At 43.5% G+C, this 22,357-nt stretch overlaps 1 protein-coding gene across 14 annotated transcripts; it reads left to right on the top strand.

Moving 5' to 3' along the window:
- Positions 1-208: 208 nt before the first annotated feature.
- Positions 209-21,741, top strand: IDNK (IDNK gluconokinase). Of its 14 annotated transcripts, none has more exons than XR_012424829.1 (6): positions 209-402; positions 5,749-5,779; positions 6,450-6,536; positions 8,266-8,293; positions 19,146-19,189; positions 21,020-21,741. XR_012424829.1 is itself a non-coding variant. In XM_074017721.1 (6 exons), the coding sequence occupies exons 1-4, from the start codon at positions 279-281 to the stop codon at positions 8,288-8,290; spliced, it is 327 nt and encodes a 108-aa protein (XP_073873822.1). In that variant the 5' UTR covers positions 209-278; the 3' UTR covers positions 8,291-8,293; positions 19,146-19,189; positions 21,020-21,741. The 14 variants fall into 14 exon arrangements, 12 of the variants coding, with proteins under 12 accessions (XP_073873822.1, XP_073873823.1, XP_045228987.2 ...); XM_074017721.1 differs by having other exon boundaries at positions 209-462; XM_074017722.1 differs by having other exon boundaries at positions 209-453.
- The last annotated feature ends 616 nt before the right edge of the window (positions 21,742-22,357 follow it).

Here is a 22,357-nt window from a genome sequence, read left to right on the forward strand (position 1 = left end):
TTTCTATAAAACATTTTTATAAATGAATGAATGAATGCTTTCCATGGGTGGATGACGATCCAGCCTGCCAGGGTGAGGCTCTTCTGGAACCAAGAGGGGCCAGGACAGTAGGAAGACAGGTGGCGGGGCTTTGGGCGACTATGGGCAGCCCAGGGAGACGCCAGTGCCAGGCCGGGCGCGCGCTTCACTTCCGGGAAGAGGAAAGAGGGAGGGGAGGGGAGAGGAAAAGAAGGGGCTGGAGAGAGAGATGGGGAGGTTGGGAAAGGGAGGCGGAAAGCATGGAAAAGGGGCGCGGGGAAACCGGGGGAGCGCAGAGGGGCACAGCCCTCACTCGCCCTGCCTGGGCGGGAGCGGCTCCGCCCCTCGGGCGCCGGGAAGGCCGGGGACGGCGGGGCCCGGAAGGTGACTGGAAGGAGCCAGGCTCGGGTCATGGCGGCGCCGGGCGCGTTGCTGGTGATGGGCGTGAGCGGCTCGGGGAAGTAGGTCCGGGAGAGGGCGGGGGACGCCCGGGAGAGACGTTGCGGGCGCGGCGGAGGCCGGACGTGTCGCCGTCCCTGCCGGTGAAATGGGGTCGTGGGGACCCCCCACCCTTCCCTTTGCAGATGAAGAAACCGAGGCCCGCGGCTGCGCGCACTCTCCCCGCCCACCAGCCTGCTAGCAGAGCGCCCATCCTGGGACCGCATCCGAGCCCAGGGTTCCCGCTCTAAGACAGGGAGGCTGCAGCGACCGCATGCTCAGGGAGGAAGCCACTCCTGAAGAGGCGGCTGCGGGGCCGCGCAGTGGAGGCCTAGCGAGCGGCGCTGGGCTCGGTTTCCGGGCGCCTCGTCGGGGCTAGGCGGGAGGGTGCACGGCCTCTAGCGAGAGGACGCAAACCACGGCCCAGGCTCTCACGGACCTTTGGCCATCTGAACACACAGCGGCCTCCTCCTGTGAGGCCCTGGACTTCTCCGATTCGATTTTGTAGTGAATCGTTTTCCCCTTCCTTTCATCAGCTTAACCTGGAAGGAGACAGCGTTAATATGGAGGGTAGCTCCTGAAGGTTTGGAAAGAAAGGAGAGAATTGTGGAAACCACATAGGTAGCCCAGTGTGCTAATTTGGAGACTGAGGAGTTAACATTTGGCTTCCTGTTTAAACCAAAGTCTAACTGTGCCCTTTATCAGAAAAGACAGCTGCTGCAGCGTTCGACCACAGGCAGCAAAGGATAGAACTTGATCACCTAAAACATTATAACCTTCAAGGGCCTATAGGACCCTTCTAGAATTTTCTGAATCAGGAACGGCCCATGTTGTGGCCCGTGTAGTCAGGTGTAAAGACTTACTCCAGGTAGATGGGTTTTGCTTTCCAAAATTGCTGTAGGGTTCTTAGCGACAAAGATAAGAAATCTTGAACTGAAATTGAAATAAAACATGGAGCCCCAAATCCCTAGCTGCCACATGATTTGAATCAGTTGGAGAATGTAAAATCATTGCCATCGTGTGATGTAACAGGAGTGGACAGCCCTAGGTCTTGGTTCTGTTGCTGTCTGGCTGTGTGAGCTTGGGTAATTCATGTACCCTTCTGAGTCTTGGATCAGTTGAGGGGGGTCTAATCCCTATGATGTATAGCTTGTGATATTCATGTACTCAGTAATTATTGAGCTCAATCCTTCCTCTATGTCATTGTCATATAGTGAACAGGACAGATAAAATCCCTGCCCTCAAAGGATTTACATTCTGGTATGGGAGACAGAGTAAATGAATATATGTAGTGTGTGAATTGGTGAGATGCTCTGGAGTAAGCAGAACATAGGGTGCCAGGCAGAGTGGTCAGGGAAGGCTCCTCTGGGGGAGTGGCGTTTGAGCAAAGACCTGCAAGACTTGAGGAGTCCGCCATGTGGATAGCTGAGCAAAGGGCAGGAGAGGCAGAGGGAATGGCAGGTGCAAAGGTTCTGAGGCTTGGCTTCTTTTTTTCCTTTTTTCTTTTTTTTTTTTTTTTTTTTTGAGATGGAGCTTCACTCCTGTTGCCCAGGCTGGAGCGCAGTGGTGGAATCTCAGCTCACTGCCACCTCCGACTTCCGAGTTCAAGCGATTCCCCTGCCTCAGCCTCCAGAGTAGCTGGGATTATAGGCGCCCGCCACCACGCCCAGCTAATTTTTTGTATTTTTAGTAGAGATGGGGTTTCATCATGTTGGCGAGGCTGGTCTCAAACTCCTGACCTCAGGTGATCCACGCGTCTCGGCCTCCCAAAGTGCAGGGATTACAGGCGTGAGCCACCATGCCCTGCTAAGGCTTGGCTTCTTTAAAGAGCAGGAAGGAAGCCATTGTGGCTGAGTGAGGGGAAGCATGATGGGAGATGAAGTCAGAAACAATGCAGGTGAAGAGATGTGGTCATATGCTGGCAATATTTTGAAGGCGGAGTCAGAAAGATGTGTTTGTGGACTGGATGTGGGGTGTAAGAAGACGAGAGAGAAGTCAAGGATGATTCAGGATTTTAGGCCGGCCGGGCGCGGTGGCTCAAGCCTGTAATTCCAGCACTTTGGGAGGCCAAGACGGGCGGATCACGAGGTCAAGAGATCGAGACCATCCTGGCTAACATGGTGAAACCCCGTCTCTACTTAAAAAATACAAAAAACTAGCTGGGCGAGGTGGCGGGCGCCTGTAGTCCCAGCTACTCGGGAGGCTGAGGCAGGAGAATGGCGTGAACCCGGGAGGCGGAGCTTGCAGTGAGCTGAGATCGGCCACTGCACTCCAGCCTGGGCTACAGAGCAAGACTCTGTCTCAAAAAAAAAAAAAAAAAGATTTTAGGCCTGGGTAATTGGAAGGAGGGAGTTGCCACAAACTGCGATGGGGAATCAGTAGATAGAGCAGATTTGGAAGACAACCTCAGAATCTCAGTGTGGGATATGGTGAGTTTCAGGAGCCAGTCAGTCATCAAGTGGATGGTGGTTGGATGTCCAAGTCTGAAGTTCAGAGGAGAGGGACTTTAGATCTGACGGTGGGAATCATTGTTGTGTGGGTGTACTTAAAGACCTAAGGTGTTGAGATCACCAAAGGGGTGTGTATAGATAAAAAAGCTGGCCAAGAACTGAACCCTGGGGCCTTCTGGTGGTTCAGCGTCAGGGAGATGTGTTCAATGTTACTGACTAGCTGAGTAATAAAAAGACTGAGACTTGATTCTATTCATCATTGGATGTAGCAACATCAAGTTCTTTAGTGACTTTGTGAACCCCTATTGAAGCCCTACAGGATTTTAAAATTATACTCCATAACATTTAGAAAAATATTTGTCACAGCCTAATGGCTGAAGAGAACAATAGTCTCAAAACAGAAAGACTCCATTTATAACACTGTTAAAACACAGTGACCTCAAGTACTCAGTTTGTTACTGTCTTCCCCCACCTGAATGTAGAGGATCATTTTCTTTTTTGTTTACTGATACATGTGTCTAGAACAGTTCCTGGCATTACGTAGGTACTCACTAAATACTTGATGACTTAATGAATGAATAAATGGATGGAAGATGGCAGGCATTTGAGTGAGTGGCAGTGTTGTTAGTTTTCTTTATATTTTCACAGTCTTAGTGAAGCCGCCCTTAACATCTCCTCCCAGGTTTCCTTCTCTTTGCTGATGAAACAAGCTCAGACCTTTTGAATGTCTTTCTCATTGATTCTGCATCCCTTCCTTCTCCCCCATTGGCCTGTGTTGTCTTTTTAAGTCCCTTGCTCCTGATTTAGACCAACTCACTGGGAGACCTATAGACCCCAAATCTTGATTTGTAATCCTGGGTCTGACCAGTATTTTGGGGCCCAGCACGGTGCCTTATTTCTGCCAGGGTCTTTGGTGCATATTCAAGAATCCAGACAGTGGTTTTTCGTTTCCCATCTTCTTCCTGACAGTCTTCACCCATATCTCTTTAGCTCTACTTTCAGATTATGAGTACTGGATGGCATATTCATTCATGGCTAATCTAACTTGGTCTTTTTGGTGGTGGTGGTGGTGGTGGTGTTTTGTTTTTTGAGACAGACTCTCACTCTGTCGCCCAGGCTGGAGTACAGTGGTGTGAGCTCAGCTCACTGCAACCTCTGCCTTCTGAGTTCAAGCGATTCTCATGCCTCAGCCTCCGGAGTAACTGGGGTTACAGGTGTGTGCCACCATGCCCAGCTCAGTTTTGTATTCTTAGTGGAAACGGGGTTTTGCTATGTTGGCCGGGCTGGTCCCAAACTCCTGGCCTCAAGTGATCTGCCTACCTCAGCCTCCCAAAGTCCACCTGCCTCAGCCTCCCAAAGTGCTGGGATTATAGGCGTTAGCCACCGCGCCCAACCTAACTTGGTCTTAAGTGTGATTTCTGCTATGCATACTTCTGGCTTCACCAGCCGTGGAGATTGGCCGGGATGGTCTGTTCATCCATAGGCTGCATGTCTCGCTGAGCAGCCTTCAATAGAATGAATATAACGGGAAAGGTTTCATTGCTCTCGCAATCCTTTGGTTACATCAAGGAGCAGATCTCAGTTTGGTACAAGTGTGTCTAACACCTCTCTGATGGCTTTTTGGTGAAAGAAAGAGGACCTTTGTTAGGCAACAGTGTCCAGCTAGAATTTAATCACATTGTTCTGTTTTCATTACATACAGCTTCAGGTGCCTTCTGTTCAAGGCAAGTGATGATAGCTTCTTGTGTAAGGGAATGAAAGAAGGTTTCCTTCTTTAACACACTTACTTAATTTTTAAAAGTGAAGCAATTAAATAAAAACATCAAAATGTTGAGGTGATATGCAAAATTTAAGAGGGCATGATAAAACAGTATGGAGATAGGTAAAAAATTATGAAGATGGTGCTTAAATAATTGGCATTTGGGCAACACTTTAAACATTGAAAGCAAGAAAGCACTTTATGGGTCATTGTCTGCTGGCCTCCACCCCTACCCTGTGGTACTAGACTGTTTAGGATGGCTAAGGCCATGTCTCAGTGAGCTTACCATTACATCCTGGGTAGGTGCTCAATAAACAAATGAAATTTAGGTGGATGGATACATTGTGTGGCTCAGATCCCTTGTTTTACAGGTGAGAAAACTGAGGCTTAAAGGAATAGGTGACTTGGCTGGGAGCACTCAGTCATTTAGTGGCAGAAGGCAACTGTGGCCCCATCCCCAGTCCCGAGTCCCGAGCCCCTTTCACTAGCACATGCCGCCTGGTAGAGTATGAACAGGTAGTTACCAAATGCTCTGCACAGAGAACGTTTAACTCCCAGTCTTAACAAGTGCTGGTGATCCGTGAGATACTGACCCATGTCCTTTATTTTAGGAGTGTGTCTCTTTTAAACTCCAAAAATGTTTTTATGCTTTTATGAGTGCCCTGAACTTTACATGGGTGCTGCTAGAGATTAAATCCTCCATCAGACCCCTCCACTCAATATTCTCAACAGAATTTGATGACTTTATGAATTCAACATTCCCCCACACACACACACAAAATTATGCAACAGGGACCAAAAACTGATTACTGAAGAAAAATCTTGGGTTTAATGAGATCTTATATATCGCCTTTTGAGAAAAAAATAGTGTTAACTAATTATTTCTTCATTGACATTCGCGGGGATCAGCTAAGGCCAATCTCCAGACTCCAGGGTCACGGGCATCACTGCTTTAGGATTACACCGTGATTGGTGTTTAAATTCCTGCTAGGGCAGCCGTCCCTTTCCCAGACATCCTTGCACAAAAGGAAGCTCCACACATTGGGCAGGGCAGTAATGGGAACATCTGTGTCCTCTCCACAGATCCACCGTGGGCGCCCTGCTGGCATCTGAGGTTAGTAACCTGTCCTAATGCCTTCCAAGTGCGTGTCCCATTGTGTTCTGGTCTCCTTGCATCTCTTTTTTCTGCTTTGTACGGACACTTCCACATGGCTTTGAACCCCATTGGAGCAATTTCATTTTTCTCCTTGGTGATTACAAATAGCGATGAATAGGCAGGGTGCGGTGGCTCAGGCCTGTAATCCCAGCACTTTGGGAGGCTGAGGTGGGCGGATCACGTGGTCAAGAGATCAAGGCCATCCTGGCCAACACAGTGAAACCCCGTCTCTACTGAAAATACAAAAATTAGTGAGGCATGGTGGCGCGTGCCTGTAGTCCTAGCTACTTGGGAGGCTGAGGCAGGAGAATCACTTGAACCCAGGAGGCGGAGGTTGCAGTGAGCCGAGATTGAGCCACTGCACTCCAGGCTGGCGACAGAGTGAGACTCTGTCTCAAAAAAAAAAAAAAAAAAAAAAAAGTAATGAATTAAAGGAGACCGTGGCAGCCCCAGTCGTGGGGGCTGTGAAATGGCATGACAAGGTGCTTCCCTCCTGGGGGTTGTGCTTGGGGTTGATGGGAACCAGGCAGCTGGCATTGTTTCCACACCTGCCTGTGAGTAACCCCACAATGACTGTCACATTGGCCCATCTGCCTGCCACATACACCCTTTCACTTTGTTCTTAAAGCTGGGATGGAAATTCTATGATGCTGATGACTATCACCCGGAGGAAAATCGAAAGAAGATGGGAAAAGGGATACCGCTCGATGACCAGGTAACAGTTGCTGTCTGTGTCCATCACACATGTTCCACCTGGGTGACGGGATGAGATCTCTACAGCACTTGGTGTAGTAGAGTTCCTGAGTCCTAAGGTCACTGTACAGGGGCTTCAGAGAGCCAGGTGCCCAGTAGATCCTCTACATATGTTAGCTCCAGTCCTGAACAACTGTCTGAACTCGGGCCCAGGAACACTGCCACCCTCTGCCCCAGCCTGAACAGGTTCTGCCAGAACACCTTGTTGTGGGATTTTAACCTGCAGAATGTAATTCCTGAGAGGGCAGAGGCTCCCTGTGCCTCATACATGGGGAAGTCCTCATGCCTTCCCAGGTGCTGTCAGCCTGCCACCATCACCGTACTCTGGCATTCACCCCAAAGCCAGAGTGATCGTTGAAAACTCAAATCTGGTCATGCCTATGACCCAGTAGAGGCTTCCCACTAACCTCAGGATCAAGACCAAACACCTACACTGCTAAGCATGCGTGGCATGGCCTCCACATGGCTCCAGCCTCTTTCGAAACCATGCAGCCCCCCGCCATCTCCACGGGAGCACCCTGGCCTCTTCCAGTCCCTCCCACTGAAACACTTCTCCCATGGGGCCTTTGTATCCCTGTTCCCTTCTTCCCTGAGCTAGCCCTTCTCATCCTTTGTTCTCAGCACCCATGCCACTTCCATAGGGAGGTGAAACCTCCATGATGGACTCTCATGGTGCCATTTCACTGTTGCACTTGTCCCTGTGGCAGCTCAACAACTGACGGTCTGATAATTTGATTAATGTTTGTCTCTGCAACTAGACTTTACCCCTAAAAGGGCAGGGACTGTGGCTGTTCCTGTTAACCATTGTACCCCCTGGGCCTGACGCATAGTAAACATCAGAAAATAGTTGTGGCATGTTTTCGAGTGAATGAATGGATGAACAGCACTCTCCAGTGTGCAGGCTGTAAGGCCATCCCCTAGAGTGTCTCACACCAGAGTTACAAACTGTCCTTGCTGGCATAACTGGCCGTAACTCAGGAGAGATGAGGGCAGGTCAAAGGCTGGGGCCACGCACTAAGTGTGTCCAAAGAGCAAGAACAAATGGAACTGGCCACAGACCAACACTGTTGTTTTCACTTTCAGTGGGGCTGGGCTCACCCCCAGGTGTCCTTTCCCTAGCTCACTATCTTTTCTTTTTTGTGCCTTGAGCCATTAAACTATCACTAGGTCTATTCTAGAGCACCCCAAGAGTGCACTTCTCTTTGTTATTGGGGGTGCAGCTTGAGTTTGTAGAGGTTCAGGCCTTGAATCATCACAGGTTTGCAACATTTGATTTTAGAAGATAGGGCAACAGAACTATAAAAGAGAGAGTAATAATAATGAGAGTAATAATAGTATAACAGAGTAGTAATAAAAGAGAGTAGTAATCACGTTGATACTAAACATAGGCAACCTAGTTCCACCACCCAGGCTTGTATGACCTTGACAAAGGGCTTAGTCTCTCTGTGCCCCGTTTTTCTCCTGTGAGGTAGGAATGTTAACAGGATCTATTTGATTGGCTTCTTGGGAGTATTAAATGAGATAATACAAAAAATATGCACAGAAAAGTGCCTATAGCATTCAACAAATATCACGTTTTAAAATTATTATTACTAACCATACACACACAACATAAATCATATATACCCGCCAATAACATAAACCATTTCTAAGGGAGTGTATAAAATGTGACTGTGCCTGTGTTATTTTAGGTTTCTGTTTGGTGACTGCAAATAAAAGGTAAGTTAAATAACAAAGCAACCAAAATTGATAGATTTTAAAATGGAATTTCTATAGTCTTCCTCTTCTTCACAAGTGATGCTTGTTAAGTGGACTGTATGGATTGGGGGGTAGAATTCAGAAGAGAAATTTATGTACAGGAGAAAAGATTACTGGAAGAAACACAAGTTACTTACTAAATTTTTTCAGAAAAAAAAAAACTACAAGCTAGCCAGACCGTAGAGATAAGCAAAATAGAGAGAGGAGGAGGTAGAACGACAGATGGTTTACATTCTTAAGAGGTAGAATGACAGATGATTTTCATTCTTGATAAGAATCCAATGAGTCTAAGACTGAAGATATGGGTCACAGCTGTGCTGGCACCAACACAGCTCCTGGTTGCCGTGGTAACCGGTCCCCACCCTCCGCACACTGCCCCCATGCTACAGAGCTGAGGAAAGCCCCCTGTGGATGGATCAAAGCGTGTCCATGTCCAAGGCAGAAGCCCTGGTTCTCCCTTGAGAAAGAATCTAGGGAGGATGTAGGGAGAGTTTTGTGTTGGGAGGGCTCAGAGCTGCAGTCTGAGTGGAACATGTTAAGGGCTCCCTCAGGCTATTTAAATGTAAATTAATTAGGCCAGGCTCAGTGGCTCAAGCCTATAATCCCAGCACTCTGGGAGGCAGAGGCTGAAGGCCAGGAGCTAGCAAGTCCCTGTCTCTACAAAAATAAAAAAATAAAAAAAATAGCCAGTGGTGCATGCCTGTAGTCCCAGCTACTGGGGAGACTGAGGTGGGAGGATGGCCTCAGCTCGGGAGTTCGAGGGTACAGTGAGCTGTAATTGCACCACTGCACTCCAGCCTGGAGGAACAGAGTGAGACCCTGTCTGAAAAAATACATGCAAATTAATTAAAATAGATGAAATGTAAAATCTAGTCCCTGGGTTATACCAGCCACATTTCAAAAGCTCAGTAGCCGTGAGTGGCTAGTGGCTACCTTATTGGACAGCACAGCTATAGAACATCATTGCAGAAAGCTGTGTTGGACAGTGCCAGTCTAGAAACAGTCTACCCAAGCTGTGATAAATTATTAGCATTATCATGATATTAATAATAAAGAATTTCAAAGCTGCTAGTCAGTGAGTCTCCCCTAGGCACCCAGCCCTCAGTGTCCTATCTGAGCCTGCAGTGACAACTGAGTAGACTTCAACTTCAAAGTCTATTTTAAAAAGAGGGTTTTTTTGGAAAAGAAAAAAAAATCCTGAAAAAAAAACTCCTGATTATAATTGTAATATTTGCCCTGTATAGAAAATTTGGAAAGTACTAAAAAATTTTTCATAAACTATATCACCCTTGGTCTCATCTTCCAAAAATATCTATGAATTGAATTTTGGAATTATTCTTCTTTCTTTTTGGAGGGTGGTCAGTATATAACATTCTATATACTTTTGCGTCAGGTAAAACACACCCATCTCCCCGCCATTCCCACTCCCCACCTTCCTTCCCGTCTCTCTCAACCCATATTCTACCATTATCTGTTCTCTACCCATCATTCCCTTCCAAAAGACACTTAATTTTTCGAGATGTTTCCATAGGCCAAGAAAGCTTTCTCTAGCCTCATGACATTCTGATTTAACCCTTCTTGGAGCATTCATTGTGCTCACCTCCGAGCACTGGGCTGGGAGTCGGGAGTGCACTGCCTTCCCCATCCTTGCATGTAGGGACTATCTAGAACAGGGGTGTCCAGTTGTTTGGCTTCCCTGGGCCACATTGGAAGAAGAATTGTCTTGGGCCACACATAAAATACACTAACACTAACAATAGCTGATGAGCAAAAAAAAAAAAAAATCGCAAAAAAAAAATCTCATAATGTTTTAAGAAAGTTTACGAATTTATGTTGGGCCACATTCAAAGCCGCAGTAGGGCTTGCGGGCTGTGGGTTGTACAAGCTTGATCTGGAGTGTGAAAACCTTGAACATCAGAGCCATAGGCAGAGATGCTAATTTGGATTGTCTCATCTCTTTCCCCTAAGACTTGTGTGTGTGTGTGTGATTTTCATAATTTATTATATTGTCCACAGTAACTGTTTGGAAGGCGCAGAGCTTAGTGAATTTGCTCTAATATCTCCTTCTTGTTCCACTTTCTTCACTGTAGAGAGATCTCAATTGCCCCCTTTCTTCATTATAAGCATAAAATTTGGAGCTCATGTGTCTAGGTCCTTCCTAGCACCCTTACAATAAGGTCCACAATCCTTAGCAGGCCAGTCAAGGTCTTGAAATTCTCTTTATCCTTCAAGATTTACTCTTTCCAAGGCCTACTGTTTCCAAGGCCTGATCAAGATTGGCCTGTCCTCTGAGCGCAGTGGCTCATGCCTGTAATCCCAGCACTTTGGGAGGCCGAGGCAGGCAGATCACGAGGTCAGGAGTTCAAGACCATCCTGGCTAACACGGTGAAACCCCATCTCTACTAAAAATACAAAAACAAAATTAGCTGGGCACGGTGGCGGGCACCTGCAGTCCCAGCTACTCGGGAGGCTGAGGCGGGAGAATGGCATGAACCCAGGAGGTAAAGCTTGCAGTGAGATCACACCACCGCACTCCAGCCTGGGCGACAGAGCGAGACTCTGTCTCAAAAAAAAAAAAAAAAAAGGCCTGTCCTCCTGCTGTGTTATCACAGCCCTTCTTAGTATGTCTCCTACAGCCCTCATCCCTGCCCTGCAAGTAACTTAATAGATTATTTACTCATTTGCCTCTTCCCTTTGAGGATAGGAACCACACCATTCATATTTATGCCCGGTGCTCACTCAGTCTGGTGCTTTGCATGTATTAACATTTAGTGTTTGTGGAATTAAGGCCCAATGCCTACGAAATTTGTGAATTTAAACTCTCAAAAATTCAGAGTTGGAAATAAGTACTGTTTATTCCAGCTGTTAAATCAACCAAAAAATAGTTTATTCCTTTTCTTATTTAAATCCCAAAGCAGCTCGATGAATTACATACGATCCCAACTTTACAAATGAACAAAGAGAGGCATAGAGAAATGAAATAACTTGAGCAAAGCCATACAGCAAGGGGAGTCTTTCTGACTTCAAAGATCATACTTTTCCTACTGTGTTAAAGGCCCTGATCATCCAACCATTAAACAAATGATTCACAAGCAGTGAATCAGGGTTGGTTAAATGGAAAGAAAAGGGTTAGAAGAGGGTGAGGGTGACAGCAGGAGTGAGAGGGGCAGTTCCCCGCAAGCGCATCCATGATAGGGGTTAGGCCTTAAGGATGTTTGAGGCACTGACTGAAAGGGTCATGACGGCACTGGCATGGTGCCCTGGCTTGAAGCAGGTCAGGCACTAGAACTTGAATTTCCACACTGGTGCTGCTTTGGAAAAACCTTTCTCCTTGTGGCTTCATGGGAGCCTCCAAGGAAAGTTCATAATCATTGAATTATGATTCACTATTTGGAAATTTCAGGAATCACGTTCAAAGTGCTGCTGTTTTATTTCCAACCCTCTCTATTGTTTTTATGACTGATGCACACAGTGCATGATAATTAGTCTGGTCTGCCATAAATTCCGACAGGGCGGATGTCTAAAAGCACCTATTTTTGTTTAAATAGTTTTATATTTATTATGGCTTTCATAGTTGAGATTCTGAAAAATTTTATTATGACTAGATGAAGCAATGTGCTTTATTATTGACTAAATCATCCATTAAGGCACTATTAAAACAATGAAAAAACATGTATTCAAAGTAAAGCTCTATTTATTTGTATGCAAGATAGAAAACTTATTACCCAAATATGTTTTCTGTAATTTTTAATTTGTTTCATTCTTATGAAATATTTCAGGCACATAGAAAGTATAATGAATAAGATAGTCAACACTCAGCTTAATGAAAAGTGTATTTGCTTCCTAAGCCATAAAGTAATACAGAGATTGATCTCCATTTCCACAGCACCAGCAAACAGAAATATTTGTGCAGATGGAATGGCAGAATATATAATCTGAGCAAAAGAGCAAAATGCAAGTTTGTGCCTGTGCTAATAAGAAAGAAATTCTGGTATTTAAACAAATTGTCCTCTCTCTTTGGTTCCCCCCAAACTCATTATGAACATTTACTCATGCCAAAAAAAAATTATTTTTGTTCTGTGTATTTCATCTCTGAGTTGGTCCTAATTCATAGTTCAAATTGCCCCTTAACTCTGAGTAGATATGTGATCATGTAAATTAGCATTCAGCCCTCAGAACTTTCCAATCACTTCCTCTTCTAAAGCATTCTTCTTGCTGAATGGAGATCCGCAGCTCACAGCACTAGTCTTAAATAAAGTCTTAAAGTCCCAGCCAGAGACTTCTACAGTGACAAGGGGAACACCTTGGAAAAGGCTGGTTGACTACCCAACTGGGATCTCAGGGCTGGCTCTCTGTCTTGCACGCCCAGCCCCCTTGATATTGTCAACACATTGAATATGGATTCATCTCTCATGTGAGACCCCTACTAATCAGGTTTACAAGTTCCTGCATAAATCAAAATGCCAGTTGATTAATGTACCAAAAGAAATACTTCTGTTACGTGGCCTGTAACAATCACATTAGTACCCACATTTTCAGAAGCCAACATACAATCAGAGGTTTCTTAGTGAACATGGGAGAGTTAAGACCAAAGAATCTGGTGGTGCGAGACCACGCGTTAGTAGGAAAAGGCTTGCTAATGAGAATATGATGTTCACAGGCCAGTGGCCAAGGCTCCATGTCCGCTGGCCAGTGCTTCACATTTCAATCTACAGTGCCCTGCTCTGGCCTTCCTGCCTGCCCAGCCTGTCTGGGACAGACATGCTTCCTCTAGGTATGTGAAAATATTAAGTTGAATCACAGTGATGCCTTGCTAGCCTGGGAGTCACTCTAACTCCTTCACATGACCTTACACATCTCTGCCCCTTCCTTTTAACTGTTGATCTTTAAATTTAACACTTAGAGAACAATCGTATTTCCTTCTTTTCCAAGTCCTTAGGAAAGCACCTCACTGTGGCCCTCATTTTCTCTAAGAAGATAAATCCTTTGACTCATAGCTTTATAGAACTTGACATAATTTCTACGATTTGAAGGCAGATGCCTCCATTTTCATGTAAAACATACTCCGGGGTTAGAAATCAGTCCCCTAAATACTTATTCTACCTTTTTGTCAAGTATGTGGCCACTGTTTCCCTTCCTGTGGGCCAATATGTGCCACGTTTTTATAAGATTGAATCCCAGAGTGGGAAGTAGAACCTCCTGCTAATGTGGGAGGCTTCAAGACCCAGTGCCTTCTTTCATTACAACGGTCTGTCAGAGGAGCTGTTTTAGAAAATATATACAAGAAGGTTGTTTTTTAAAAAAAAAAAGCTGATGTAAGCAGTATTGTCTTTTTCATCTTCATTAGCCCATAAATGTGGTAGAAAAGCTTGGCTAATTACAAGGGGAATAAGAGAAAGAAAGGAATTTAGAAAGATGAGTTCAAATGGTACCTTAGGAATTAGTCAAACTTAGAGTGATCATGTCTAGGGTATTGAACCAAAAGCACCCAGAACAGTGGCTGGGTCTCCCTACACACACAATAAGCACTTATAAATGGATAAAGGAAAGTGGAAATCCAAATTTGTGCTTGAAGGGGCAGCTTCTCCCCAGGGGCAATTTTCCATCAAAAAATACTGCAGAGCTGAGTCAGTCCAGCTAATTATCCCTGTAGCCTATAATCCTTGACAGCCTTCTTCCCCATTCCCCACCATAAGCTCAGAAAACACTGAATTGCAATGGTGGTTTCAAGTTGCATAAATGTAGACTGTCCAACTTTTTTTCTCTTCACAGAGTGTCCAGAACATCTAGTTTTTTAGTAGGATGTCCTAGAAAACCTTGCCAATAATAAGCATTAAATATCTACACTCTTCTCCAAGAGCACATAAAGTGTCCTCATTTATTCTAACGTTAATAACTTTAGTTTTTGCTTTATTAACCACAAAACAAAGACATTTTCTGACATACACAAAGACAGAAGGGCAGACCGTCAACTTCTCAGTCTAATGGAGGAATTTCAAAAACCTGTCTTGAAAATTTATACATCAAGCAGACAAAAGAAATCATGAGAAGGACATAGAAGATTTGAATAAACGCATCAAATCTGACATAGGCATTAATGAAAAGTAAATAACACATATTATTTTCAAGTATATGTGGGACGTTTATAAAAATTGACCATGTGGTCTGCAAATATGGAGCTGGTAAGCCTCATCATCTTGTTACTGCGTTTACAAAAAACCACACTTGTTCCACTAAATACACCCCCCAGACAACTGCTAACATAAACAGATGTTTCGTTTGTTAAGTACATTTCAGCTCTTAAGTACATACATGACAGTAACTGTTGTGATTTGAGTATTGATTTATGTTAATTATATAGTTATTGACATTTAGATTATAATTTGTGTAAATTGTGACTGTCATCATTTGATCTGTACATTTTGTGATTTTTGTAGCTATTACATTTGAACTCCTAAGTGATCTCTGGTTAAATAGTGTGTGCATGGAAGTAAAGTCTTAGAGTTCTATGTTTAGTAAACTTACAGGACCCTCAATCCTACATTAGCACGCAATGCTTTAAAAATAATCTTTTATTTGATATGAAGAAAAAGAAATATTATTTCTAATTCTCCTCTTCCTTCTATGAAGGGTGGATCCAGATAACTAGAGGGTTTTTGACTTGCTAAGCACAAAGTGATAGCCTTGGTAGAATGACCTTGCACTTACTGAAGGTTAAATTACTCTGAATAAGAAATGTCCTGAGCCCAGGGGAGATACCCAGGAGCTAAAGGTGGTTACCGAGCTGGAGAGCTTAAAAGGCTCCTCATGGAAAAGATCAAAGGAAAATAAAAATTGCCAAAGTCCAAGGCAAAACGAGAACATCTCGTGCCAAAATCAAAGTGTGGCAAGGCTGAACTAAACCAGAATAACCCACTCCCCTGCATTTTTGGACTATGTAAAAGCCAGGAGGGCAGGAGGCTGAGGTTTTGATGACCCTGTAGAGATGGGAGATAAGACTGTAAGCCTGTATGAAGCATGGAACTGGACCTGAGTATCTTACATAAAGTCTTGTTGTTGTTGTTAACATTGATGTCAAGTAGTAGAATATAAAGTCCTTATATAAGGGTTGTCTTTGAATGAGGATTAAAAATATTGCCACCCACTGAATTCAAAAGGAGCAAAAAATCTAGCTGCCTGCCTGGGCCACAGGTGGGGAAAAACAATGATCCTTGAGAAACCTGAGCCCCTGCTACACCCAAATTCACATTATATGACAAAGAGGCACCAAGCTTATAAACTGACATAAAACTGTTCTAGAATTGATGAAACTGCCTGTGAAAGTGTTTCCAAAACTTAGGACTTCCACAAAGGGAAAAAAAAAAATCTTTTGCTGAAGATGAAACTACAATCAAAAACTATAAACTGCATGGGAAAATGGACCACTATGAGAGAGAATCAGCAAAAACAGTAATAGTAAGATGTTGCACTCCAAGAACAAGACATAATAGAATCAAATGGAAGACAAGAACAGGAAAATCTGAAAAAGAATGAAATAAAAATATTAGAAATAAAAAATAATCAACAGATGGATTAAACAATAAACTAGATACAGCTGAAGAGAGAACTAGTGAATTGGAAGAAAAGCAGATTGGAGCATATTACCCAGGATGAAGAAGAGAGCTAAACAGAAAATACTCAAGAAAAATGAATAGATGTGTATGGTAAAATGTCAAACTTCCTGCATAGCTAAAAGGGACCCAAGTAAATAGAATAGGAGAAAGGCAATATTCAAATAGGTAATAACACTTTTCCAGGGTATGAGTACTCACACTGAATATGCAAAATAAGTCCTGAGCAGGACAAGAGTAATACTGCACAGCCCCTCAAAGACAAAGAGGCTTTTTCCTACCTAAAGCTACCAGAGAGAAGATATATTTTCTAAAGGATTGCCTAATACACTAAAAGAGACTTCTCAACAAAGGCCCAAATAAAATGAAATAATTATTCAAACTATTGAAAACGTGCAACCAAGAATTCTTCATCAACTAACAAAATCTGATTCACAAGTAAGCACAAAATAAAGACATTTTCTAACACACACAAAGACAGAAGGGTGGACTGTCAACTTCTCAGTCTAATGGAGGAATTTTAAATACCTTGAAAAATTGATACATGAAGTAGACAAAAGAAATTATCAGTAAGAATATAGAAGATTTGAATAAATGCATCAAGCCTGACATAGGCATTAATGAAAAATAATATTCTTTTCAAGTTCATGTGGGACATTTACAAAAATTGACATGTACTAGAACACAAAGAATATTGCCACAAATTTCAAAGAATCAGTATCATACCACTCACATTTTTTACTTATAATGAACTGTAAAATCCATAGTAAAAATGCACACACATCACCAAAATGGTTGGGAACTCTAAAAATAAGCAAAAATTTTTTTAAATTAACATTCATATAAATAATTTATAAGTTAAAAATCATCATGGAAATTATAGAATATTAAGTAATATACAACAAAAGTACTATCAATTAAAATTTGTGGGATGCAATTACAACATTACTTAGAGGGAAACTAGCCTCTAAGTGCATTTTTGGGAAATGACAAGAATGAAAAGTAATGAGCTAGTTGTTCAGTTCAAGTAGAAAAAAATAAATGCAAGAAATAATAGAAATGAATGCTAGTGAAAACAAACTGGGCACATGTTCTCAGGATCTCCTGAGGGCTATGTCATGGAAAAAAATAAACTATGAGCAAAAGCTAGTTGTTTGACAAAATAAAGATAGATCTCTAGTGAGACCGATCAAGAAGAAAGAAGCACAATTGAGATGAATAACAAAAAGAGGGATGTGGAAAACCTGATGCCAGTAAATTTGAAGACTTAGACAAAATTGGATAATTTCAATGAAAAATATCAACACTGTGGGGAAAATGGGGTTGGATGGCAGTGATCTAGTGGCAGACACTGCTTAGGGACACCTGCTTTTTCCCCAGTGAAAATGTGACCATTCTGGTGCTGCATTTGGCTTAAGAAACAGAAGGTCCAGAGAGCTGTATAATTTACAGTAAGGGCATGGATTGTTTATGTTACTCCTTTGAAGTAATGATAAAGGTGATAAAAAGTGAGTACGTTGTACAGAGAGTGTAACCTATAGATATAAACTGTGTTCAAGGTTCTGGAGGTCTGGAAGCTGGGCTGAAATGAGCTGAATCTACTCCTGCTGTGTGGCCGCCTGGCTTCCACCAGGTTCCTTATTCTTTAGCCAAGTAAGAGGATGCAGTAAGAGATGGGAAGGGCAGGCAGGGAGGGTGGCTCAGCTGTCTAAGTGTGGTCTCTTCCTGCCATCATAAATGTTGCAGCTACCAAAACTGAATCAAGAATAGAAAACCTGAATACAATACAGTGCTCATTAAAGAAACTGAATCTATAATCAAAGATCTCCCCTCAAAAAAGGCCCGAGGCCTAGGGGGTTTTTCAGATGAGTTTTATCAAACATTATATATTATATACAAGCTGTTTGAAAGAACAGGACAAAAGAGAAAACTATCCTACTCATTTTATAAAGTTAGTAAAGCCTTGATACTGACATTTAATATGGTCCATATTTTTAAAATATAGGCCCATCTCAAGTATATAAAATCAAAAATTCTAAATAAAATGGTAGTAATCAAATGCCTAAAAGCAAGGACTTTAAAAAGCACATCATGTTTCTGGAATCAGCTTCAAAATCATCTAGGATGGGATTATTTGGGATGTGGGATGTGGTTGGGGGCATACGTACAACAAGACTAATCGTGGGTTGAAAATAGCTGAAGCCAGCTGGGCACGGTGGCTCACGCCTGTAATCCCAAAACTTTGGGAGGCCGAGGCAGGTGGATCACCTGAGGTCAGGAGTTCGAGACCAGCCTGACCAACATGGAGAAACCCTGTCTCTACTAAAACTACAAAATTAATTAGCCAGGCATGGTGGCGCATGCCTGTAATCCCAGCTACTCAGGAGTCTGAGGCAGGAGAATTGCTTGAACTCAGGAGGCAGAGGTTGCAGTGAGCCGAGATCACGCCACTGCACTCCAGCCTGGGCAACAAGAGCGAAACTCCGTCTCAAAAGAAAATTGCTGAAGCTGGGTATTGGTAATATAGAGGTTTGCTTTGTACTGTTTTGTCTGCTTTTCAGTGTGTTTAAAATTTTCAACAATAGAAAGGTTTTTCCGTTTTGTTTTCCAATGCATTACGGCCAGTAATCAGGATTTGCACCGGGAAGGAGGAGAGAATTTACTTGTCTGAGGAAGATTTCTTTGTGAAACACTGTAGCATGTGCTACGTAAATTTCCTCTGTCTTCTCTTTGGCAAAAATATAAATTTCTTGGAATAATTTTATCTGAAGGGAATTTTGTCCTTTGGAGGGTTTGAAGAACAGGACCAGGGGACAGCTGACATAAGGGTTTATGTGTGTATCTCTCTGCATTTGAGATCAGAGGTACCTGAAGAATACATGCAGTACAATAAAAGATTTGTAAACATATCAGAACCAGGGAGGACATATGTAAAATGGGGAGATTAAGATGGGGAGATACATACTGGTACTTTAGGGCAATTTTTATTATTATGAAAAGAGCCACTGACACCAGTCAAAAGAAAATGTTTCTGCCCAGGGGCTGGCCCCTCAGCCTTGTGCACGGCCCACTTCTCACACCACTGAGCTTTCGCTGGACCTTAACGTTTGTGAACATGATATAACTATGTTTCTCTACAAACAAACAATACCTGGAGAAGTCACGTTGTGTCTGGGTTTTTGGTTTTGTTTTGTTTTTTTCAGGACCGGATTCCATGGCTCTGTAACTTGCACGACATTTTACTAAGGTAAGAGACCACTGGGCCTTGGCATAAGCCACAGCCAGCAAGTAAAGAAAAGCCTCAGAAAAGACAGGAAAAGAAAAATGCACTCCTCAAATCACAGCTGACTGATGGTAAAGGATTCTAAAAACTGACTACACTTCTATCAAGTAACCACAACGATTTCAGCCAGCCACAGACAGCATGGAGTTTCATCGGGCTCTGGAGACACACCTTCTAGACAGCTCCACAGTTACTAGCTAGTAGTCCTGATCAGCCACTTGGTTTCCATAAGTCTATTTCTTCATTAGTAAAATGGGAATTAATATAGTTCCTACCCACAGATTATTGTAAGAAGTAAGTGAGTTGGTGAGTGGGCAGTAGAACAGTACCTAATACATAGTAAGTGCTCAAAACACGTCCACTGGTGCCACTCCTGTTATTGCCTATCTGAGTCTTCAATTTTTCTTCCCTTTACTTCAAGCTTTGACTACCAGGAAGGCCTGAGGTCATTTGTGAGTGAACAGGTAATTAGCCGCCAGGATGACAGTCCATATTGCCCAGCTCTGCAGCATGGCCCTGAGCAAACAGGGTCCCCCCCACACCACCCATCTGTGGGTCTGACCCCAGTGGTATCCTGGTCGGGACATGGAGAAGGATAAGGAAAAGGCAGGGAGTGGGTTACGGATCTTCCTTTCTAAGGTGAACTCATATTTTATCCATCTAAAACCGTCTGGGCCATACGAAGTTAGAATATACTTAAATGAACAAAACTTCAGTTTGCTTTTTTCACACCCATTGACATGGCTGGCAGCCCTGTCTTTGCATGGGCTGAGTTTTGATTTAGGGGTTTACGGTTCAGAGTTTCAAGGTTTGAAAATTTTTGCCTACCTGGGTCTCTAACATAATGCACTCATGAGAGTCTATTTTTACAGTACTGTCATTTTATAGTCATAAAAAAGGAGTATGGCTTCATTTTTGTTTGCTAGCCATGTATTAGCTGCAAAAAAAAAAAAAAAAAAAAAAAAACGCAAGGGAGGCCCCTTCCTTCAGAACTTTCATTCTGAAGAGAACTTCATACTGAATCCCTAAGCCAGCCCCAAGTCAGAATTTATGCACCACCTCTTAACTCCAGAGTCCTGTCCTGACCCCAGGATGACTGCCTCCCACACTCAGCAGCCGCGTGGTCTCTGGCCGCACTGGTTTCCCCTTACTGGTGCTGTGTCACACTGCCTCTGTTTCTGGCTCAAGTTTTTCCCTTAGTGCGTCCCTAGAAACCTCTCATATTCTACTCGCCTTGCCCACAGAGAGGCTGATGCTCCCTTCTCTCCCGCTTTCTCCAGCTCTGCACCTAGCAATTCCCCCAGACACTGTGGAGTAGGAATAGGGAGAAGCCAGTTGTAGAATGCAGATCCCTGAACATCCTGCAGAGGACCTGAGCTTAGCTGTTTGCATAGCACAGGGGCGCGCTGGCAGCCCTGTCTCCACACGCTGAGACGGAGCAACGTCTGGCATCCATCAAAGCAGAACCAACACTTCCTGAGCACATCTGTATATCAGAGATCTCGAACAATGTTTTCCTTATGAAAGCTCTAAGTATGCTAGGTAGCCCCATTTAACAGATGACGAACTGACAATCAGAGAGGTAAATCCCTTCGCCCAGGATTGTTCACTACTAGCAGAAGATCTTTAACTCAGTTAGTACTGCCTGATGCTTAACCACCACTTTCTAATGCCTTCCACTGGCAGGAAGTAGGACTAGAGTCCTGCACCTAGAATTGACAGAGTTATTTTTAAATGTCTTCATTCATATTTTTAAATTAGCCTCCCTCTTTTTTTTTTTCTTTTTTTAAACAGAGATGTAGCCTCGGGACAGCATGTGGTTCTAGCCTGTTCAGCCCTGAAGAAAATGTACAGAGACATATTAACACAAGGAAAAGATGGTGCAGCTCTGAAGTGCGAGGAGTCGGAAAAGGAAGCAAAGCGGGCTGAGATGCAGCTCCTGGTGGTCCATCTGAGTGGGTCGTTTGAGGTCATCTCTGGACGCTTACTCAAAAGAAAGGGACATTTTATGCCCCCTGAATTACTGCAGTCCCAGTTCGAGACTCTAGAGCCCCCAGCAGCTCCAGAAAACTTTATCCAAATAAGTGTGGACAAAAATGTTTCAGAGATAATTGCTAAAATTATGGAAACTCTAAAAATGAAGTGAGAATCATTTTGTATCAGTGGTCCACACAAAATTAAGCATAAATATTTGTGCCATCCCAAACCTCGTTCCAGCCACCTTGCCCATACTAGATTCTAAATTTTTCTAAAGGCAAACAAACCCCAATGTATCAAGACAGACTTGTTTGGGTGTAATTTTAGGGATTATGCTGGTTCATCGGGAAGCAGAAGGGGAGTTTTAAAAGTCAAGCTTAAATTGAAGTTTATTTGTTTTTTTGTTTTGTTTTGTTTTGTTTTGTTTTGACGCTGATCAGAGGAAATTCTGTAATCGATGCTGGAAATTGTTACATTGTTTAGAACATTCTTGCTCATGCCCGTATGTGCACAAATAAATGAAACTTGGCTGTCCTTGACATTCCCTGGAAATTGGTGTTGGAAGTATAAACATGTACATCATCCACCCACCACCCAGCACACCACACACCTCCTGATCCTCTCTCCTGGAGCTGTGGTCAGAGTGGTGGCTTTTTTTGTTGTTTTTTTTTTGGAGATGGAGTCTCACTCTGTTGCCCAGGCTGGAGTGCAGTGGTGTGATCTCCGCTTACTTCTTAAGCTAAGGTCTCAAAAGGTGGTCATTGGAGAACAAGCAAACTTTGTTCAGTTCCTTAAATGGCGGAATACAAACATACTCACCAGCAGCAATACCAAGTTTCTTGCCTTTTGCCTGAAATTATGTCAACTCGAACTATCTCTGCTGGTCACCAGCTCTGCGCTGAGCGGTTGTGTGTTATGTATCTGTGTGTAATTTAAATGTAGAAACTTAAAATAACTGCTACTTAAAAAGTAGAGTTTGGGCCGGGCGCGGTGGCTCACACCTGTAATCCCAGCACTTTGGGAGGCTGAGGCAGGTGGATCACTTGAGGTCAGTAGTTCAAGACCAGCCTGCCCAACACCCCGTCTCTAGTAAAAATAAAAGTAAAAAATTAGCTGGGTATGGTGGCAGGCACCGGTAATCCCAGTTACTCAGGA

The sequence above is a fragment of the Macaca fascicularis genome, chromosome 15 (assembly GCF_037993035.2).
Source record: "Macaca fascicularis isolate 582-1 chromosome 15, T2T-MFA8v1.1".
Taxonomy (NCBI): Eukaryota; Metazoa; Chordata; class Mammalia; order Primates; family Cercopithecidae; genus Macaca; species Macaca fascicularis.

Bases quoted from the DNA above. Each gene is read 5' to 3' on its own strand.
- IDNK (XM_005582016.5), top strand. From the start codon at position 279: ATGGAAAAGGGGCGCGGGGAAACCGGGGGAGCGCAGAGGGGCACAGCC. The intron at 480-6,449 runs GTAGGTCCGGGA...TTGTTCTTAAAG, and splicing joins GGCGTGAGCGGCTCGGGGAA to CTGGGATGGAAATTCTATGA. The intron at 6,537-19,145 runs GTAACAGTTGCT...TGTTTTTTTCAG, and splicing joins GGATACCGCTCGATGACCAG to GACCGGATTCCATGGCTCTG.